General features: G+C 46.5%; 1 protein-coding gene across 1 annotated transcript in view; it reads right to left on the bottom strand.

Annotated features, from left to right (window-relative positions):
* Positions 1 to 19,303, bottom strand: part of RAB6B (RAB6B, member RAS oncogene family) — a 112,007-nt gene that overhangs the window by 7,175 nt on the left and 85,529 nt on the right. The window contains exon 5 of the mRNA XM_073674331.1: positions 18,204 to 18,315. Coding sequence (XP_073530432.1) covers positions 18,204 to 18,315 — 112 coding nt within the window. The remainder of the gene's footprint in view (positions 1 to 18,203; positions 18,316 to 19,303) is intronic.

Below are 19,303 nucleotides of genomic sequence, written 5' to 3'. Positions count from 1 at the left end.
AATATTTGGTGTGAGGGTATGCCGAAACACAAAATGTGCAGATCAGATACTATCACTGACAAAATGCAACACTGAGGCCAAATACTAACTGCCGATATTAGAGTCAGACTGTTGTATATTCATCCTCCATCTATACCGAACTTTTGCATGTTAGATTTTTTTTTTTTCTTAAACTAATAAAGTTAATTTTTGGGTATCCAATGGATACACATTGCAAGAATAGAAATAAGTAAAGAATTAAACAATACAGAAAGAAAAATAATGTTTCCAGTGAACATAGTAGGATCTCTCATATGTAGTGTGAAAACAAGAATACTGAGACACAGCCTCCTACTATCAAATCCAGAATGGCAGTATTTGTTAGGCATGTAATCACTATCCATATTTGCATGACTTACATATAATCAACCACTCAGACAGAACAATAAAGCACCAAACCATGAAACCTGACAACTGTGCCTTACGTCTTCTTATTCTTATATAGCTTATGGGCCTAAGAACAGTTCCGTGTTCTGTTTACCAGAAGAGAGGGTGCATTCAGTATAACTTTTTTGTATCCATACCCATGAGATATCTGTCAGATGAATGTTTGCTTGACATACAGCCATCTCTCCGACTGCCCCATAAGCAAGGTCTCAGCTTTGCCGAGTGATCATGTCTTTTCAACATGGAGAGAGGACAGAGTCGGGGCCAGACTCTTATTCCCCCTGAAATCAAAAGGATTGGGCATTGAAATTTCAACTTCCGATCCTTCTCCTCCATGACATCATCTGTTGCGAGGCGCCCATACACATCAGATGGTTGCCCAGTTATACCGAAATTGGAAGATCCAGCAGACAGCGGGTGATGAACTACGGTATGCGGAGGGCTGTTCCATGTGTGCCATATTTTAGAGAACTTATCAGGGCACCCTCTGTACCAGAGGTGGACATATCATTGGTGCAACCTGGTTCACGAGGTAAGTGGGCCCATTTCCACCTCCAAAGCATGTGAAATTATGCACTATGATGAGCTATTGGACTCCAAAGGGCCCATATATTATTCTTGCACAGGGGCCCCGTGCTGTCCGTGTCTGTCAGTGCTCTGTACAGATAACTTTTTTGAAAGCAAGAGAAAAATGAATGTAGGAAATGCCAGGAACATCCTGAATTTAGTCACACATTTTTTTTTAGCAATAATGGCAATGAGTCAACGATCCTCAGTGGTAACAAACCAGAGTTCTGGGGATTTTCTAAGAAAAGGCAAGTTTTGAAGTCCTCTGTGACTGGCATTCCTATAGTGTCATGGAGGAATTTAAAGGGAGTCTGTCGGCACAGAATGACTGTTCAAAGCAAGTACTGATGCTTAGTGCACCCTTGGAGAGACCAAACATTTAAGTGCACCTTCCCACCTACTTGTTTCCCATCTATCTGTGCTCTTCTCTGGCTCTGTAACTCCAGAGCTGTCAATCAAATAAGTGGGGAAATAGAGGGAAAACAAGTAGGTGGGAAGGTGCACTTAAATATCAAAAATGTGTGGTCCCATGCACCACTCCGAGGTCCATGGAGTCTTGATGCAACTCCCACGATATTGCCAAATTACTAAATCCAAATGATCTAATGCAGCAGATGTTCTCCTCCCAAAGGCTATCTTTATTATGTCACAGCATATAAAAGGTAAAAAAGCTATGTTTTGGCCACATAGGACCCTTTTCAAGCTGTATAGCAAAAATAACACATGCTGTGACATAATAAAGATAACCCTTTGGAGGAGAACATCCGGTGCCTTGGGTCATTTGGATTTAGTAAGGTGCACTTAAAAGTTTGGCCACACCAAGGGTGCACTGGGCTCCTGTACTTGGTTTCAGCACACATTCTGTTCTGACAGACTCCCTTTAGTTCCTTGAGCCCAGTAACCTCTAACTTCCAAGCAGACCTATAGTAGATGTATAAGGTACCAGAGATTTTGATACTTGCACAAATATAGCCTATTGTTTTGACAGCAAAACAATGATAAGACCATTTTGGAATGTTTTATTTTGTGAATACCCCCTGAGGCCGGGGGTCGGCATTAGATAAGTGTCAGCTGAACGTTCGTCTGGCTGACAGCTCTCACTCCTTGTACGTGCACAATCGGCTCAGCCTCTGAAGGTGGCTTATACCCCCAAGAACACAACTTCTCCTAACTTTGCATAGATGTCTGCCGCCAGTGAAGAATGGGAAGCCCCTAAACACATCAGATGGCAAGAAGATCCTACCAAAATCTACACGTACCGCAGACATACAGGTAATGTACACAGCCAGCGTTAGGGTCAGAAGTCATATTGTATTGTGCCTCCCAACCATCTTAACTATGAGAACCATCTTTAGCCCCATAGCAATGCACAAAGGTTCCATTACTCCATAGATCACTGACCTCTATGGATGCCCCGTCACCAGAAGTAGGGTTGGTTGCCGATCTAACACTGTCCTCTATCTAGCTACTGATATTCTGCATTGAATGTTATAGATTTTGTGAAATAACTTGTAGCACTCGTCATCCAAGTGTTACCAAATTATTCAACCCTAAGCCGCAGAGTAATATTACAACAGTACAAACTACTCCCTCTTGTCCTGTTAATTATGGTTCGTAAAAAGATTAAAATGAAGAAAATAAGATTAGAGTTAAATATATTAGATCAGGAACTGCCTTGGGAACAGGGATACATAATTGCTCTGATTAAACTATATGTGAAATTTAATTGTCTGCAATTAATTAAAAGTTCACCTAATTATAACTAAATTAGAAGAACAGAATCCTTATTAATGGGGGTGTCTAAGAGTTGTTATAGAGGTTTCCGTGGATGTTGTAACAGCCGTGGCCCTATACCTGGAGTGGCCTCTAATACATAAGAAGACACCCAACTGCATTTCATATAATCGTGTTCAATACAGTTCTCCATAATAAACACTTAATGACGACCTATCTCCTTCATACATGCTAGGGTATAGCGCAGTAAGGAGGAGGTATATACAAATAAACCTGGAATAAAAAGGACAATAACGATTGTGAATACAGGAATTATATTATGAGAGAATCGCAGTTAATGTGAGCGGCCATCTTGGGATTGGCCGCTCAGTCTGCTGTGTTCTAATCAGGGGCGTAACGACCGGGCTCATGCAAGAGTGGAGCCCACTGATGCCAATTTCACCTGGATGTGCATCCGAGGACGCATATTTTGTTGAAATATATTGTGGTGCAGAGACCCGCCGAGACACCGCGCATCTGAGAGCAGAGGAAGGTAAGTAGAATTGTTTGTTTCATTTTAAAATGTGCAGGAGAAGAATGGAAGGGGCCCAGGCTGGGGGACATTATACCAGCATGAGGGACTTTATACCAGGATGGGGGTCATTATACCAGGAGGGGACATTGTACCAGGATGGGGGACATTATACCAGGATGGGGACAATATACCAGGATGGGGGTCATTATACCAGGATAGGACATTGTACCAGAATGGGGGACATTATACCAGGATGGGGGACATTATGCCAGGATGGGACATTGTACCAGGATGGGGGCATTATACCAGGATGGAAGACATTATACCAGAATGGGACCTTATACCAAATTGTGGGTATTATACCAGAATAGGGACAATATACAGGCGCATCTCACTAAATTAGAATATCATCAAAAAGTTAATTTATTTCAGTTCTTCAATACAAAAAGTGAAACTCATATATTATATAGTCATTACAAACGGAGTGATCTATTTCAAGTGTTTATTTCTGTTAATGTTGAAGATTATGGCTTACAACCAATGAAAACACAAAAGTCATTATCTCAGTAAATTAGAATACTTTATAACAACAGCTTGAAAAGTGTTTTTAAAATCCGAAATGTTGGCCTACTGAAACGTATGTTCAGTGAATGCACTCAATACTTGTTCGGGGCTCCTTTTACATCAATTACTGCATCAATGCGGCGTGGCATGGAGGCGATCAGCCTGTGGCCCTGCTGAGGTGTTATGTAAGCCCAGGTTGCTTTGATAGCAGCCTTCAGCTCGTCTGCATTGTTGGGTCTGGTGTCTCATCTTCCTCTTGACAATACCCCATAGATTCTCTATGGGGTTAAGGTCAGGCGAGTTTGCTGGCCAATCAAGCACAGTGATACTGTTGTTTTTAAACCAGGTATTGGTACTTTAAGCAGTGTAGACAGGGGCCAAGTCCTGCTGGAGAATGAAATTTCCATCTACAAAAAGCTTGTTGGCAGAGGGAAGCATGAAGTGCTCTAAAATTTCCTGGTAGGCGGCTGCACTGACTTTGGTCTTGATAAAACACAGTGGACCTACACCAGCAGATGACATGGCTCCCTAAACCATCACTGATTGTGGAAACGTCACACTAGACCTCAAGCAGCTTGGATTGTGGCCTCTCCGCTCTTCCTCCAGACTCTGGGACCTTGATTTCCAAATGAAATTGGAACTCTAGGATCTTGTGGAGTGTGTCAATGACTGCCTTCTGGACATCTGTCAAGTCAGCAGTCTTCCCCATGATTGTGGAACCTACTGAAACAGACTAAGGGACCTTTTTAAACGCTTAGGAAGCCTTTGAAGGTGTTTTTTGTTAATTATTTTAATTTACTGAGATAATGACTTTTGTGCTTTCATTGGCTGTAAGCCATAATCATCAACATTAACAGAAATAAACACTTGAAATAGATCACTCTGTTTGTAATGACTCTATATATGAGTTACACTTTTTGTATTGAAGAACTGAAATAAATTAAATTCTTGATGATATTCTAATTTAGTGAGATGAAACTGTACCAGAATGAGGAAGTTATACCAGGATGGGGACATTATACCAGGAGGGGGCATTATACCAGAATGGGGACATTATTCTAGGATGGGGGGCATTATACCAGGATGGGGGAAAATGTTATAGCATGGAGCCCAGGATGGGGAGATTATTACAAGAAGGAGCGAGGATGGGAGACATTATCACATGGGGGGTGAACACGTACAGTATGTCTTTATAGGATCTAGAACACTGCAAGGGCCCATACATCTGACCAAGGGCCCATCAGACTCTAGTTACCCCACTGGTTCTAATGAGACACAACACCAAATTTCAGGCTGGTTGCTTCAATGGCTTACAAGAAAAAACTATGGCATGTATTTAATATAGAAAATGTGATGCATATTACTACAGCGTACTCTTCCTGATGACTCGCACAGAAAAATACAATTTTGATGAATCAATGCCATCAAGTTTACCTTTGAGGGTGTTTACCATTAGTGCACAGAGACCATACTAGAATAGCTTCTTTAGTAATTGCCTTGATTATTAAACTTAGCCTGTGGCTATCATATGGTTTTATAAGGATAAGCATAGCTATTATAACAGATAATTTGCGCTGATTTATAGGGCAGGAAACTGACTGCTCCTCTGCTGATGACCCAATAGTGTTAGAATGGTACAGGGCTTCCCTCCAGTAATCCCTCTACCAGTCCAGCACTGACTGCTCAACAAAATAGCAAGCAGCACAATAGTCAGTCAGTGTCGCCGCTCATCTATACCAGTAATTATAAACAGTGGTCATTCAGGATTAGTACAGTCACAGTGCCGGCCAGGTTACACATTGACTGCATGCTGCCTTACTGAAGAACGTTCAGACCTCATCAGATTAATAAACAGCACAGTAGTCAGTCAATCTAAGCTCTGGGTGGCACTGTGACTGTACTAATAATGCTCTTTGCGTTGAGCACTGCTTACAATTACAGGTAGAGATATGCAGCCCCACTAGCTAAGGCAAGGGCTAGAATGACCACTGCGCTACTAGCTAATTTTTGAGTGCCCCTTGTTAGAGGGATTCCCTCAGGAATCCTGAGCTGGCATTGCTTATTTCTACCAGTAAGCAGCATTTAGAGCATGCAGGATTAGTATAGTACAGATGATGAATGTTCATCCTGGGACTGGTTGAGGGATTCCAGCACTGCCTATCGACAGAAGTCAGGCTGCTCCATGGCAGGGAATGTAAATTGGGGAAGAACTCACATTCCCTTGATGCTTTGCATGATGTGATGCTATGCATCATGGGAAAGTGGTAGAGCTGAGGAGCATGGGGAATTTCTTGGAAGCAACTTTGGCTGAAGTCAACTCATTTCTATACTAGGCTCGTTCCAAGAAAAAGCAATTTTCTTTGTTTGGTATATGTTTTGTTAATGAATTATAGGTCAAATCTTATGTTTATCGCATAAGCTTTTAAATTTGTAATAAAAATTTTAGTGATAGATCTTCATTAAGGGGTTTGTACGAAGGTTACAAGCTATGGATAGGGGATAACTTCCTGATCTATGGTTGTTTGACCTATTGGCACCCCCACTGATCCCTACAGTGGGGCTCTAGAAAGCTCTGTCTGACTGGAGCATAGGTTAAGAGGCAGAAGCAATCAGGAACTTATGCCCTATCCTATGAATAGGGATTAAACTTCTTGACTTGGTACAATCTCTTTAAAGTGAATGTATATTAGGAAAACAAACTTTTATTCTAAATATGTTTTTACATTTGGTGTTTTTTTATGTAATAATTTTGCTGTGTAGCTTTGCTGTGTAGACTTTGATAGAATCAGCAAAGTCATCTCATTATTATTAGCGGGTGGGATTTCATGACATCTATATTTTAATGTTCTGCATGCCGCTCCATGCCTCTCCAGTTCTGTGTGTGAGGATGCTGTACTCCATCTGTAACTGGTGACATTATACAGCTATTGACACTTTTCTGTTCATTAACATCCATTCTTTGGAAGGGCAACGTGGTGACTCACTAATTAGCACTGTTGCCTTACAGAACTGGGATCCTAGATTTAAGTCTGCATAGTTTGTAGTTCATGAATTTCCTCCGTGTCCTCCATATTCCGTACTCCTGCAGACAGTCCAAATATCATATGATAGGTTCTCTCCCTATGAAATAGGCCATAGTGTGTTCAAGATCAGTAAGAAAATTAGATTGTGAGACTAATTGGAATTGATGGACATGTGTCTTTTTTCAAGGTTTACTATGTAATTGGGACACAGACTGATGTAAATGATTATAATCACTAGATCGCTGGGGAACATGTTGGTGCTATATTAGCAACAGGAAATAATTTGCATCTGCCATTAAGCATGCACCATGTCATTTTATCAATATGGTAAATGAGTTACTGCGTCATAAATGGTGATCACTGGAGTTTGGGTGCAAGGTTCACACTTTTTTACAAGAACTTGAACCTTGGTTCCTAAAATTGTATTTCTTGACCTCCAAATATAAACTTATATAATGGATAACAGAAGAGTATTTTTTAGTGTGCAGTAATACACAATTTGTGCAGTAATAACTCAAATATGTGCAGTAATAAAACAAATTTTGTGCAGTAATAAAAGTTAAAAGACCACTACAGATACCAAGTAGAAAGCCATAGCCTTGTATTCATGGAAACGTGCATTGTATAAGTTACAGTTACAATTAGATTTCCAAAAATCTTATTTGAGCCCGTCCGGAGTACATACCTCAGCTGCCTCCACCCCAAGCTACACTCCCCCTTATCTGTATACAAAGGAGCGAACTAAAACTCCCAGAATGTCCAGGCCGCTATGGAATGTCAGAGAAAATGACAGGAAGGTAATATGAGAATAACAGGTCCCAGAATGCCCAGGCTGTTGTAATGTGATATTAGAGAAAATTACAGCCTGAAAATGACATTACAGGGAGGGAAGCGGTATAAGGAGAACTACAATTCCCAGCATGTCCAGGCTATGTGACAGTGATATTACAGGGAGGGTATATACTAACTAGAACTACCACTGTCTCCCAGCATTCCCCAGGTTCAGAATGAGAGCATTAACCACATGAGGAGATGGTCTGTTTCACTTTCTTTCCCCGTCTCTGCACACAAGTGACGCACCCCTGGGCCTTCGTCGCGCGGCATCGCGCGCACGGGAGCTTACCCGGAGCCGGATCTGTTGAGGGTTGTAGTCTCGTGGCGGTGACCCGGTCCGTGCCCAGGGAGTCAAACTGAGCGGCGATGTATTAGCGGTAGATGTTGGACGACTACGCCACCCGTTGAATGCAGCGAAGGAGCTGCCGCTGCAGGGCAGACCGCTGAGGCCGGTGGTAGGATTGTGCAGCGTGATAGTATCACCCCCAACGGGAGGGGTATGGCCTCAGGGCAGCCGACGTGGATGATGGGGGTAGCAGGAATCACTCAGAGACGATGCGGTGTAATTCAGGGTCTTTACTGGTGATAAGGATAGACCCTCCCGGAGTACTGGCTAGCGATCGGGGCCTGGTCAGTCCTTGAGCAGATGGGATCTCCCCTGGCCAGGCGGAGTTGTAGGCCTCCCAAACTGACTGTACTCTTCTGGCTACCTTGCTAGAGGCGGGTATAAGTAGCCCACGTCCCTGAGTGTACCGTGTGGTGCTCACCCGTATGGCCGGTGACTCGGGGCCTTCTAGTGGCGTCCGCTCCACGACGGCGGTGCTGGTCCCACGCGTGTGACCGTGCCTTCGGGTTTCTTGGCCAGAGGACCTGAAATCCCCTGCCGGGCGGTTTCTGCTGCTGGGTAAAGATTAGTCCCCACAGCCTCGGACTCCGGGTCCGGTGATAGCTTCTCAGTCAGGGCGAGCTCTGCAGCTGCCAGCCCCTGACTCCTTATAGCACTGCTCCCACAGAGCTCCTGATGTTCTTTTCCTAGATCTGCTTCTCTTCTCTGTCTCTACTTCTTCTCTACTCTCTAACCCTGCCTCAGCCCTAGGTTTATATAGGGGAAGTTCTTCCCCTCCCAGGACTGGGCAGGAGGTGTGGCATGCACAGGATCCCTGACCAAGAGACCTCCCACCTGCTCTCAGACATAACATTGCTGTTACTGTGGAAACCAGACCCCTGGGGTGCCACATTCCCCCCTAGTGAAATTTAGTACTCCGGGACTAAACATATTTTTAGAAAAACATAACAAGGTATAAACAATAATAATACAATAAGAAAAACACATAAAGATGGTTACGGCGTGTCCGCAACCGGGTGCAGTCTTTGAAGAAAACAAAGGTGTCCATTTTACCAAAACAGGGAGACGTAACCAGGTAGGGGTCTGTCCTGCCCCGAGTCCTTAACAGTCTTTTAGTCCATTCCTGGGTTACGCTCCAACCAATTGTACAAGGATTCCCGGTAAATCCACCAAGGACTCCTAAAAATAACTAGAAACACATAATTATTTACAAGTAACAGACAGGTGACCACAAATAAAACAATTTAAACACTTCAAATCCTCCAACGTGCGGGTAACTGGCCTCTAGTGGCCCTAGTGGACCTACGGAGTTGACTGTCTGGCCCTGAACTACAGGGTGTAGGAGCTGTCAAGGGTAAACTGGGCAGCTGTCTACGGGCTCTTTGGCTCACTAGGGGTACGGCAGGCTCACTATGAGCAGAGGGTTGATCCTCCTGTTCTGCTTGTGTGGAGTCTGCTGCCTCCTGGACCGGCTGCTCTTCCAGCTCTACCTGTTGCTCCGTAGGCACTTGGGATGCTGGTTGGAGGAACGTGAGGACGGGTACCACAACTGCACCATTGACTTGAGTCCAGGATCGAGGGAAGTCTCCGAGCACAGTACTAACCATATCTTCCCTTTCCTCTACGGGTCAAGGGTCTTCTTGCTCTCCTTCTGGGTTCCGTAGCTGTTCGGGACACTTCTTCAGGTGATCCCGGGATACAATGGCTGTGGTTTCCCCTCCGTCTTTACTGATGGTACAAACCTTTGGGTTGTCGTGGCTTGAGGGCAGTACGATGTACGGGTCCTTCTCCCACTGGTCGTCCAACTTGTGGAGCCGTCTCTTCCTCTTCAAGACCTGCTCTCCGGGTACCAGGGGAACAGCGGGAGCATACTGGTTGTAATTTTTCTCTTGTCTTTCCCTAGCGAGACAGAGACTTCGCTCCACGCTCTCCTGTACTTTCCGGTACTGCTGCTGCCTCTCTGTGTCCCAGTCTGCTTCCGGTGAAGTGTCCTCGGGTGTCAGGACTCCCATCTCCAGGTCAACAGGTAGCTTACCAGGCCTTGCCCTCATTAGGTAAGCCGGGGTACAGTTGGTGGAACCTACAGGGATGTAGTTATATAGGTCCACCAGGTCGGGCAGCTTCTCAGGCCACAGACTGCGTTCTTCCAGGGGCAACGTTTTCAGAAGATCCATTACCACCTGGTTCATTTTCTCACAAAGTCCATTAGTTTGCGGATGATAGGGTGTCGTCCTTATCTTCCGGCAGCCATACAGATTGCAGAATTCCTGGAAGACCTCCGCTTCAAAGGCAGGTCCCTGGTCCGTCAGCACTTGGTCCGGGTACCCGTGTGGACGGCAGAAGTGCTGCTGGAAGGCTCTAGCTGCTGTTTGAGCTGTTAAGTCCTTAACGGGGACGACAACCAAGAACCGGGAGTAATGATCCACAATGGTTAACGCGTAGACGTAGCCACTTCTGCTTGGGGTCAGTTTTACATGATCCAAGGCTACCAGTTCCAACGGCTGCTTGGTGACAATGGACTGAAGGGGGGTCTTCTGGCTGGCACGGTCCTTCCTTCTTAGGTTGCACGGGCCACAGTCTCTGCACCACCTCTCGATGGTTCCCCTCATGCCTACCCAGTGGAACCGCCCGCGCAGCAGGAACTCCAGCTTCTTCCATCCGAAGTGTCCAGCCCCGTCGTGGTATGCCTCCATCACCATGGCTGCGTCTCTTCGTGGCACCACTACTTGCCAGATTAGTTCATGCGTCCGGGAGTTAACCATTCTGCGGCACAACTTCCCCTTGTAAAGGAACAGTCGACTCTTCTCAGCCCACAGTTGTTTGGCTTCCTCCGGAGCGTCTGGGTCAAGGTGGGAATCTGGCTGAGTGAGCATCTCCTTCACCAGTCGGACGGCAGGGTCACCTCTTTAAATCCAATCTGTGGCACGGGCTGACCATTGCTGGCGATGATACTCAAGTCGTCGTCAGGGTAGCGGGTGATATCCGAGTCATTCCAGTACTGCTTGAAGAGCACGTACGGGATAGTGGTAACCTGTGACCCGGTGTCCAGTAGGGCACTCATGGGGATGCCATCCAGTACCACGGGCAAGACTGGACGTCCTCCCACATATTTGTCGCGCCAGTTCGATGGGCCTGATGATCTTTTTCCTGGGGTTTGGCCCTCTACCCCAGGTTGTGCCAGTTTAAAGGATAGTACCTTGCCATATGTCCGGGTTGATTGCAGCGGCGGCAGATGGGTTGTCCGTCCTCGTTGTATCGGTCGCTGGGTCTTCCTCTGGCCGGTGGGGTCCTCCTTGGTCGACGCCACGGGATGTCCTCCGGTCCGGATGCCAGCTGGATCTTCCCTGGAGTGGAAACCTGTAAAGACTGCACAGTTTGGGTTAGCGCGGCAACGCTTTTAGCTAGCTCTTGGACCTGATGGTGCAGGTCTGGAGCCGGGTCATTGTTCAAAGCCTGCGCATCAGCTCCCACAGGCCCTGCCGACAAGGGTGCCGCCTCCTAGTGGTAAGTGGTAGTGGGGCGTCTGTGGGTCACAACGCCACCTGGTGCCGGTTCTCGGAGCACCCGGATGGCTCTGTCCTTGAACTGTGCAAATCCCAGATGAGGGTCCTGTAAGGCCATTGCCCGCAACTGGGTTCGGTGGGCATTGCAATATAAACCCTCTATAAATTGTTCAGTCAACAGCCTGTCCTCGTCTCCCACGCCGTCAGGGTCGGTATGCTTAATGGCTCTCAGGGCCTCTTGTAGGTTCAGGGCATAGTCCCTTATACTCTCGTGTGCTCGCTGCTTGCACCCGTAGAATCCAAGCTTGATCTCGGCTGAGGTGCGGGTATCAAAGGTGTCCCTCAGCCGGGTTAGTATCCCTGCAACAGTCCTTCCCCCAGGTGGCCAGGACTTTACCTCCCTTTGGGCTGCCCCGGTTAATTGGGCCACCAGGATGCTCACTTTTTGCTCTTCTGTGAGGGGATACACCTGGAAGAGGCTATCCAGCTTTTCTCTAAAGTCATGCAGGGTATGTGACTCCCCTGAGTACTGGGGTAGCCAGGCCGCTCCCGGGATATAGGGTATGGTGAAAGGCATGACTGCAACAGCGGTGGCGCTGGCGGGGGTTGAGGCAGTGAAGCTCTCCTCCGTATCCGACATCTTCCTCCCCCCTAGTGGACCGTGGCCTACCTTGCGATGATCCTCTTCCGTAGGCCGCGGCTCCGCAGTGGATCGTCAGGGTTGAGGACCTTCCGTCGCGCTCCTGTGACGTCGGCGTCTGCTGGGCTCCTTCCAGGACCTTACGCAACGTCCGGACGTGAGGCGGGGCTTCAGTTCTCGCGCGCTTTCGGAGTCCACGCCCCTCTTCTTCCCGCGCGGCGTCTTCAAGATGGCGTCCAACGGCGGGAAAACTCCACGGATGGCGGGAAGAAGGCAGAAGATGGCGCCGGATGGCGGGAAAACTTCGCGGATGGCGGGAAGAAGACAGAAGATGGCGCCGGATGGCGGGAATCTTCACCACTGGTAAGTTTGAACAGTCTTTTTCAGGCACGCAGTACCCGGTGGTTGCGGGCACGAGATCCTGCCGACTACGCCAAAAGTTGACGCACCCCTGGGCCTTCATCGCGCGGCATCGCGCGCACGGGAGCTTACCCGGAGCCGGATCTGTTGAGGGTTGTAGTCTCGTGGCGGTGACCCGGTCCGTGCCCAGGGAGTCAAACTGAGCGGCGATGTATTAGCGGTAGATGTTGGACGACTACGCCACCCGTTGAATGCAGCGAAGGAGCTGCCGCTGCAGGGCAGACCGCTGAGGCCGGTGGTAGGATTGTGCAGCGTGATAGTATCACCCCCAACGGGAGGGGTATGGCCTCAGGGCAGCCGACGTGGATGATGGGGGTAGCAGGAATCACTCAGAGACGATGCGGTGTAATTCAGGGTCTTTACTGGTGATAAGGATAGACCCTCCCGGAGTACTGGCTAGCGATCGGGGCCTGGTCAGTCCTTGAGCAGATGGGATCTCCCCTGGCCAGGCGGAGTTGTAGGCCTCCCAAACTGACTGTACTCTTCTGGCTACCTTGCTAGAGGCGGGTATAAGTAGCCCACGTCCCTGAGTGTACCGTGTGGTGCTCACCCGTATGGCCGGTGACTCGGGGCCTTCTAGTGGCGTCCGCTCCACGACGGCGGTGCTGGTCCCACGCGTGTGACCGTGCCTTCGGGTTTCTTGGCCAGAGGACCTGAAATCCCCTGCCGGGCGGTTTCTGCTGCTGGGTAAAGATTAGTCCCCACAGCCTCGGACTCCGGGTCCGGTGATAGCTTCTCAGTCAGGGCGAGCTCTGCAGCTGCCAGCCCCTGACTCCTTATAGCACTGCTCCCACAGAGCTCCTGATGTTCTTTTCCTAGATCTGCTTCTCTTCTCTGTCTCTACTTCTTCTCTACTCTCTAACCCTGCCTCAGCCCTAGGTTTATATAGGGGAAGTTCTTCCCCTCCCAGGACTGGGCAGGAGGTGTGGCATGCACAGGATCCCTGACCAAGAGACCTCCCACCTGCTCTCAGACATAACATTGCTGTTACTGTGGAAACCAGACCCCTGGGGTGCCACACAAGCTCCGCCACTTTGTGTCACGTGACGATGACATTATCCCTGGCCCTTGTCCACGCATCTCCACTCCACTGACCAAAGTGACCATCTCCCGAGCCAGGATGGAGTTTACAAGCTGCACAGGCCTCGGCCATGCATCTAGAAAGGCAGCTCTGATCTGCGAGTACTAGTAGCACACTAGGGGTGTACTTACTTCTTAGAGGAGATTCTAGCTAGAGTACAGTATGCGTGGTATGGCAGCTATACCGATTTGTGTGCAGTAATAAAAATTGCTTAAAAAAAAACTCTGGATAAAAGTAAAGCTCCATTCAACTCAAGGATGTTTGTTCTAGCTCTTGTGTCATTGCTTACATTAGCCCCAAACTGTTGAGGGATCCTTGGAGCTGCTGGACCACACACCGAGACGCAAAGGTTAAAGAAAAGTCCTCTATTTCTTCAAGACGCTGCTCACTTAGGTGAGACCATGCATCAAGATAATGAGTTCTGCATCCAGTAATACATGTATCATTCCCTTCTTCTGGGAGGCAGCCATTGCGTTCTGCACAGCGCTGTGATAACAGGAGCATATGACCTTGGACAGCAGGGAGCTGCCGAACCTGAGCTATACAGATAATTTGTTTTCCTGGAAAATCGAAGCTTTTTATAGGCATCTTGAGATAAACCAGCACCATTCATTTTTCGTGACTGTGTAAACATAAAATGTCAGCTCGCTTTGATTTATCAAGTTAGATTGCTTTGTCCATAACATATTGCAACATATCTCGCGTTGGTGAAATCAATGCAATGGATTTTGCTCTGAGTCTCGGTCACTTCTCCACAGAGGCATAACATTGTCATCATTAGGCGGTAAAAGGTGATGTGGCTCCTGCATGCCATGTAGAGATCTGCACTCAGGTTTTCTTCACTTTTTTTTTTTTTGAAAGTTATTGTGTATGAGAAGCTTAAAGGGGTATTCTCAAATTGGACAGGTATCTCCTATCCATAGGCTAGGGGATAAATTCCTAATCTCTGAGGGTCCGACCGCTGGGATACCCCAACGATCCCGAGAACCTGGGATCTGAAATGCCCCGTGTGAATGGAGAGGAAGTCGATCATGCGCCACACTGCCGCTCCATTCATTCCTACTTGTACCACTGGAGATAACTGAGCTTTGCACTCCCATAAGAATGAATGGAGCATCAGTAAGCATGATCGACCTCTGCTCCATTCTTCTGAGCCCCTGTTCTTGGGATTGATGGAGGTCACAGAGATTATCCCCTATCTCATTGGCAGGGCTGTGGAGTCGGTAAGCCAAACCTCCGACTCCTCAATTTCCATGACTCCAACTCCACAACTCCGACTCCCTCATACATGGCTCATGTTTAAGTGATAAATTTACTGCATCCAGAAAAGTCAGAGTTATCAAAATTTAAAACAAATTGAGCAGATCGGTAAACACTGTAGCAAAAAAAATAAAATAAAAACACCACAATTATGGTTTTACGATTGTCTCAGTAACGTTAAAGAATGTAATAAGAAGTGATCAAAACATAGTATGTACCACAAAATGGTATAAATAAAAACACCAGCTTGCCACGACAAATGCAATATGGTAAAATGAATGGTGTCATTAAAAACTACAACCCGGTGAAATTGCAAAAAAAAGGGAAATTCCACAATAGTTTTGGGCTTATTTTATTTACCACGTTCACTAAATGCTAAAACTGACCTGCCATAATGATTCTCCAGGTCATTACGAGTTTACAGATATCAAACATGTATAGGTTCTTTTTTATTTAAGTGGTGAAAAAAAATCCAAAATTTGTAAAAAAAAAAAAAAAAAATGGAGCTATTTTCCGATACCCATAGCGTCTCCATTTTCATGATGTGGGGCCTGGTGGTGGCTTATTTTTTGCGCGTTGGGCTGATGTTCTTATTGATACCATTTAGGGGTAGATGCAATGTTTTGATCGCCTATTATTGCACTTTATTGCAATGTTTCTGCTTCCAAAAAAAAGTAATTCTGGGATTTTGATCTTTTTTTCTCGTTACGCCGATTAACGATCGTATTAATTCTTTTTATATATTGATAGATCAGGCGATTCTGAACACGGTGATACCAAATATGTGTATTTTTTTTTTTTTGGTTATTGTTTTAATTTGAATAGGGGAAAAGGAGTGTGATTTGAACTTTTATATTTTTTAAAACATTTTTTTCTACTATTTTCAATAATCTCTTTAGGGGACTTGAAGCTGCAATCATGTGATCAATTGTGTAACACATAGCAGGGCTTAAGTCCTGCTATGTATAGCAGAAATCACCATTCTTCTGCTATGAATGCCACGGGCCGGCATTCATAGCAGATCTGCAATGACAAGCATGGGGGGTCTGCAGAAGACATCATGTGATAGGGACGCCAATGGCCGGGGTTTGTGACACGCTTCAGGCGCTTCAGAATGCGCTGCTAGGTCCCTAGGATACTAGGCCCACGTTTAGCCCTAGCAGCCAGAATAGAGCCTGTCAGCTTTCTGAAGTACTACCAACTACTGACTGAGCTCATTTCCTGTACTGAACATTTACACCGGGTCCCCCCTCCCTCTACTGGGCTGGCGATCACAGATAACCCCTACCTGGACTAAACTGCAGCCCAGAGGGTTCTAACTTTTGGGAACATGCTTTTAACCTCTTTTTAGTGACAGAGGGAAACTACCTCCTTCACCACTACTACAAATTCATAACAATTATGACCGTGTTTATTTTCCACTGAGTGAAAATGCGTGTTCCTATTAATTATACTGTAATGCACATGGCGTCTGTAATCCAACAGCGGAGCCACTGGAGTTTTCTTCCACAGACTCACTTCAGGAAAAGGCCGACAGCTTTTTTCCTAAAGTGGCTCTTTTTCCTATATTTTCTATTATAGAAAGCAGGTAGTTTCCAAACAAAGCTGTCCAAAGAGTGAACATGTTTCATCTTTTAGTGGCTTCACGGTTTTCACGGGGTGAAATTTTACTGTGAAGTGTCAATGTAGCCATAGAACCCTAACCTAAAATAACACGTGAAGGTCACTGTCAGTAGGCTAAAGTTAACATCGTATATACTCGAGTATAAGCCGAGTTTTTCAACACATTTTGTGTGCTGAAAAAGCCCACCTCGGCTTATACTCGGGTATATACTCAAGTATATAGAAATGCCATTGGTGGATAGTGGGGGGGGGAGGGTTTGCTGCGGCAGAGGATTGGGGCACACGCAGTAGCCGCTGCTTCAGCTACCACGTGTGCCCTCTACTAAAGGGAAGTGAATATTTCTGCTTCTCCACTCCCATGGGCGTGGAGGAGAATGAATATTCATTCTCTTTAGTAGTGGGCACAGAGGAGTGCTGATCCGCGGCTCCTGCTGACAGTGCTCGCTACTAAAAAGAATGCATATTCACTCTTCTCCACGCCCATCGTCCCGGCGTGGAGAAGAGTGAATATGCCGGCAGCTCACATCAGTGTCTGAAAGCGCATGGCAGCGACGCCATGCACTGCTCAGAGGCTGACATGAGCTGCTGGCACACAGGACGCAGCGCTGGAGCAGAGGTGAGGAAGGAAGGTGAGTATAAGTGTTTATTTTTTATGTGTGCAGTTATGGGGCCATACATACCAGGATTGGGGGATGAGGGGGCCATACATACCAGGATTAGGGGATGAGGAGGCCATGCATACCATGATTGGGGGATGAGGGGGGCCATACATACCAGGATTCGGTGATGAGGAGGCCATGCATACCAGGATTGGGGATGAGGGGGCCATACATACCAGGATTAGGGGATGAGGAGGCCATGCATACCATGATTGGGGGATGAGGGGGGCCATACATACCAGGATTCGGTGATGAGGAGGCCATGCATACCAGGATTGGGGGATGAGGGTTGCCATGCATACCAGGATTGGTGATGAGGGGTGCCATACATACCAGGATTGGGGGATGAGGGGACCATGCATACCAGGATTGGGGGATGAGGGGACCATGCATACCAGGATTGGGGGATGAGGGGTGCCATACATACCAGGATTGGGGGATGAGGAGGCCATGCACACCAGGATTGGAGGATGAGGGCTGCCATACATACCAGGATTGGGGATGAGGGGGCCATTCATACCAGGATTGGGGGTGAGGAAGCCATGCATACCAGGATTGGGGATAAGTAGGCCAATCATACCAGGATTGGGGATGAGGGGGCCATGCATACCAGGATTGGGGATGAGGGTGCCATACATACCAGGATTTTGGGATGAGGGGGCCATGCATACCAGGATTGGTGATGAGGGAGACATGCATACCAGGATTGGGGGATGAGGGGTGCCATGCATACCAGGTTTGGGAATGAGGGTGCCATATATACCAGTATTGGGGATGAGGGGGCCATGTATACCAGGATTGGTGATGAGGGGGCCATGCATACCAGGATTGGGGGATGAGGGAGGAATGTGTACCAAGATTGGGGAAATTTACCAGTAGCTGCTGCATTTCCCACCCTAGGCTTATATTTGAGTCAATAAGTTTTCCCAGTTTTTTGTGGTAAAATTAGGTACCTCGGCTTATACTCGGGTCGGCTTATACTCGAGTATATACAGTAAATGTCCTGTACCTTTTGTCTGCAAGGTCCGTCTTATTTCCAACCAACATTATTATGACATCACTTCCTCGCTCTGTTCTGACATCATCAATCCATTTGGATGTTTGGTGGAAGGAATTCAAATCTATAAAACAAACATGAATGTCCGGATTAACACAAACAGATGGGAAGGAAGTACTTGTACACTGAATTTTCATTATACAATACCATTGTTTACAGCGAGTGAATACCTTGTCTACTTTGCAGAGAAGTTTCCATTATACAAGTAAGGTCTCATTCACTCCTCAGTTTTTCGCGTTTGTTTGCTAACCATGTTTTTCACAGATAGCACCTATGATAGTCTATGGGGCTGTTCACATGTCGGCGATTCGTGGAGACATGTCCGATGTTGATTCGAGTGTCGGAACAAGCACGGCATTAAAAGTCTATGGGTCAGTGAAAAAAATCTGAAAAACCTCAGATACCATCAGTTTGCTGTCCGTTTTTTATGGACTGATAGGAGAAGGTGGAGAAACATTTTTTTTTCTCATCAGAGAAAAGTTGATCAAACTCTGATCCAAACCACTGATGAAACTAGGACCGATTTTCTTGTATGGCCACATTCACACATTCAGTATTTGGTCAGTATTTTACCTCAGTATTTCTAAGCCAAAACCAGGAGTGGAACAATCAGAGGAAAAGTATAATAGAAACACGTCACCACTTCTGTATTTATCACCCTCTCCTGGTTTTGGCTTACACATATTACGAAGGTAAAATACTTTGGCTTTCCCTACCCGAGTGTGACAGCTGCATAGAAATACATGCTATCACGCTCGGATCAGGAGAGCCGCTGGCCATACCAAGCATTGCATTGCGATCCCCGTCCGAATTGTACATCCGTCTGACTCTTCCCTTATACAAGGAAGTATGTGCATGAGCCTTTACCCAAATTATTATGGCTCTGATATTAGCCCAGGATTGATTGGTGCCAACACCAGATCTGAAAAATCTGGCACTGAAGGGGTGAGATTCTTTTTCGTGGAGATTTGATATGTAGATATGTGGAAAATCAGAACAGAATTTTATTTTTAGCCTATACATATATGGCATTCCACACATGCAACAAATTC

This window comes from Phyllobates terribilis, unplaced genomic scaffold, assembly GCF_046119375.1.
Source record: "Phyllobates terribilis strain yellow unplaced genomic scaffold, ASM4611937v1 Scaffold_3__8_contigs__length_932513732, whole genome shotgun sequence".
In the NCBI taxonomy this organism is placed as follows: domain Eukaryota; kingdom Metazoa; phylum Chordata; class Amphibia; order Anura; family Dendrobatidae; genus Phyllobates; species Phyllobates terribilis.
Note: the sequence above shows the minus strand (reverse complement) of the source record. Positions and strands in the feature narration are given on the sequence as shown.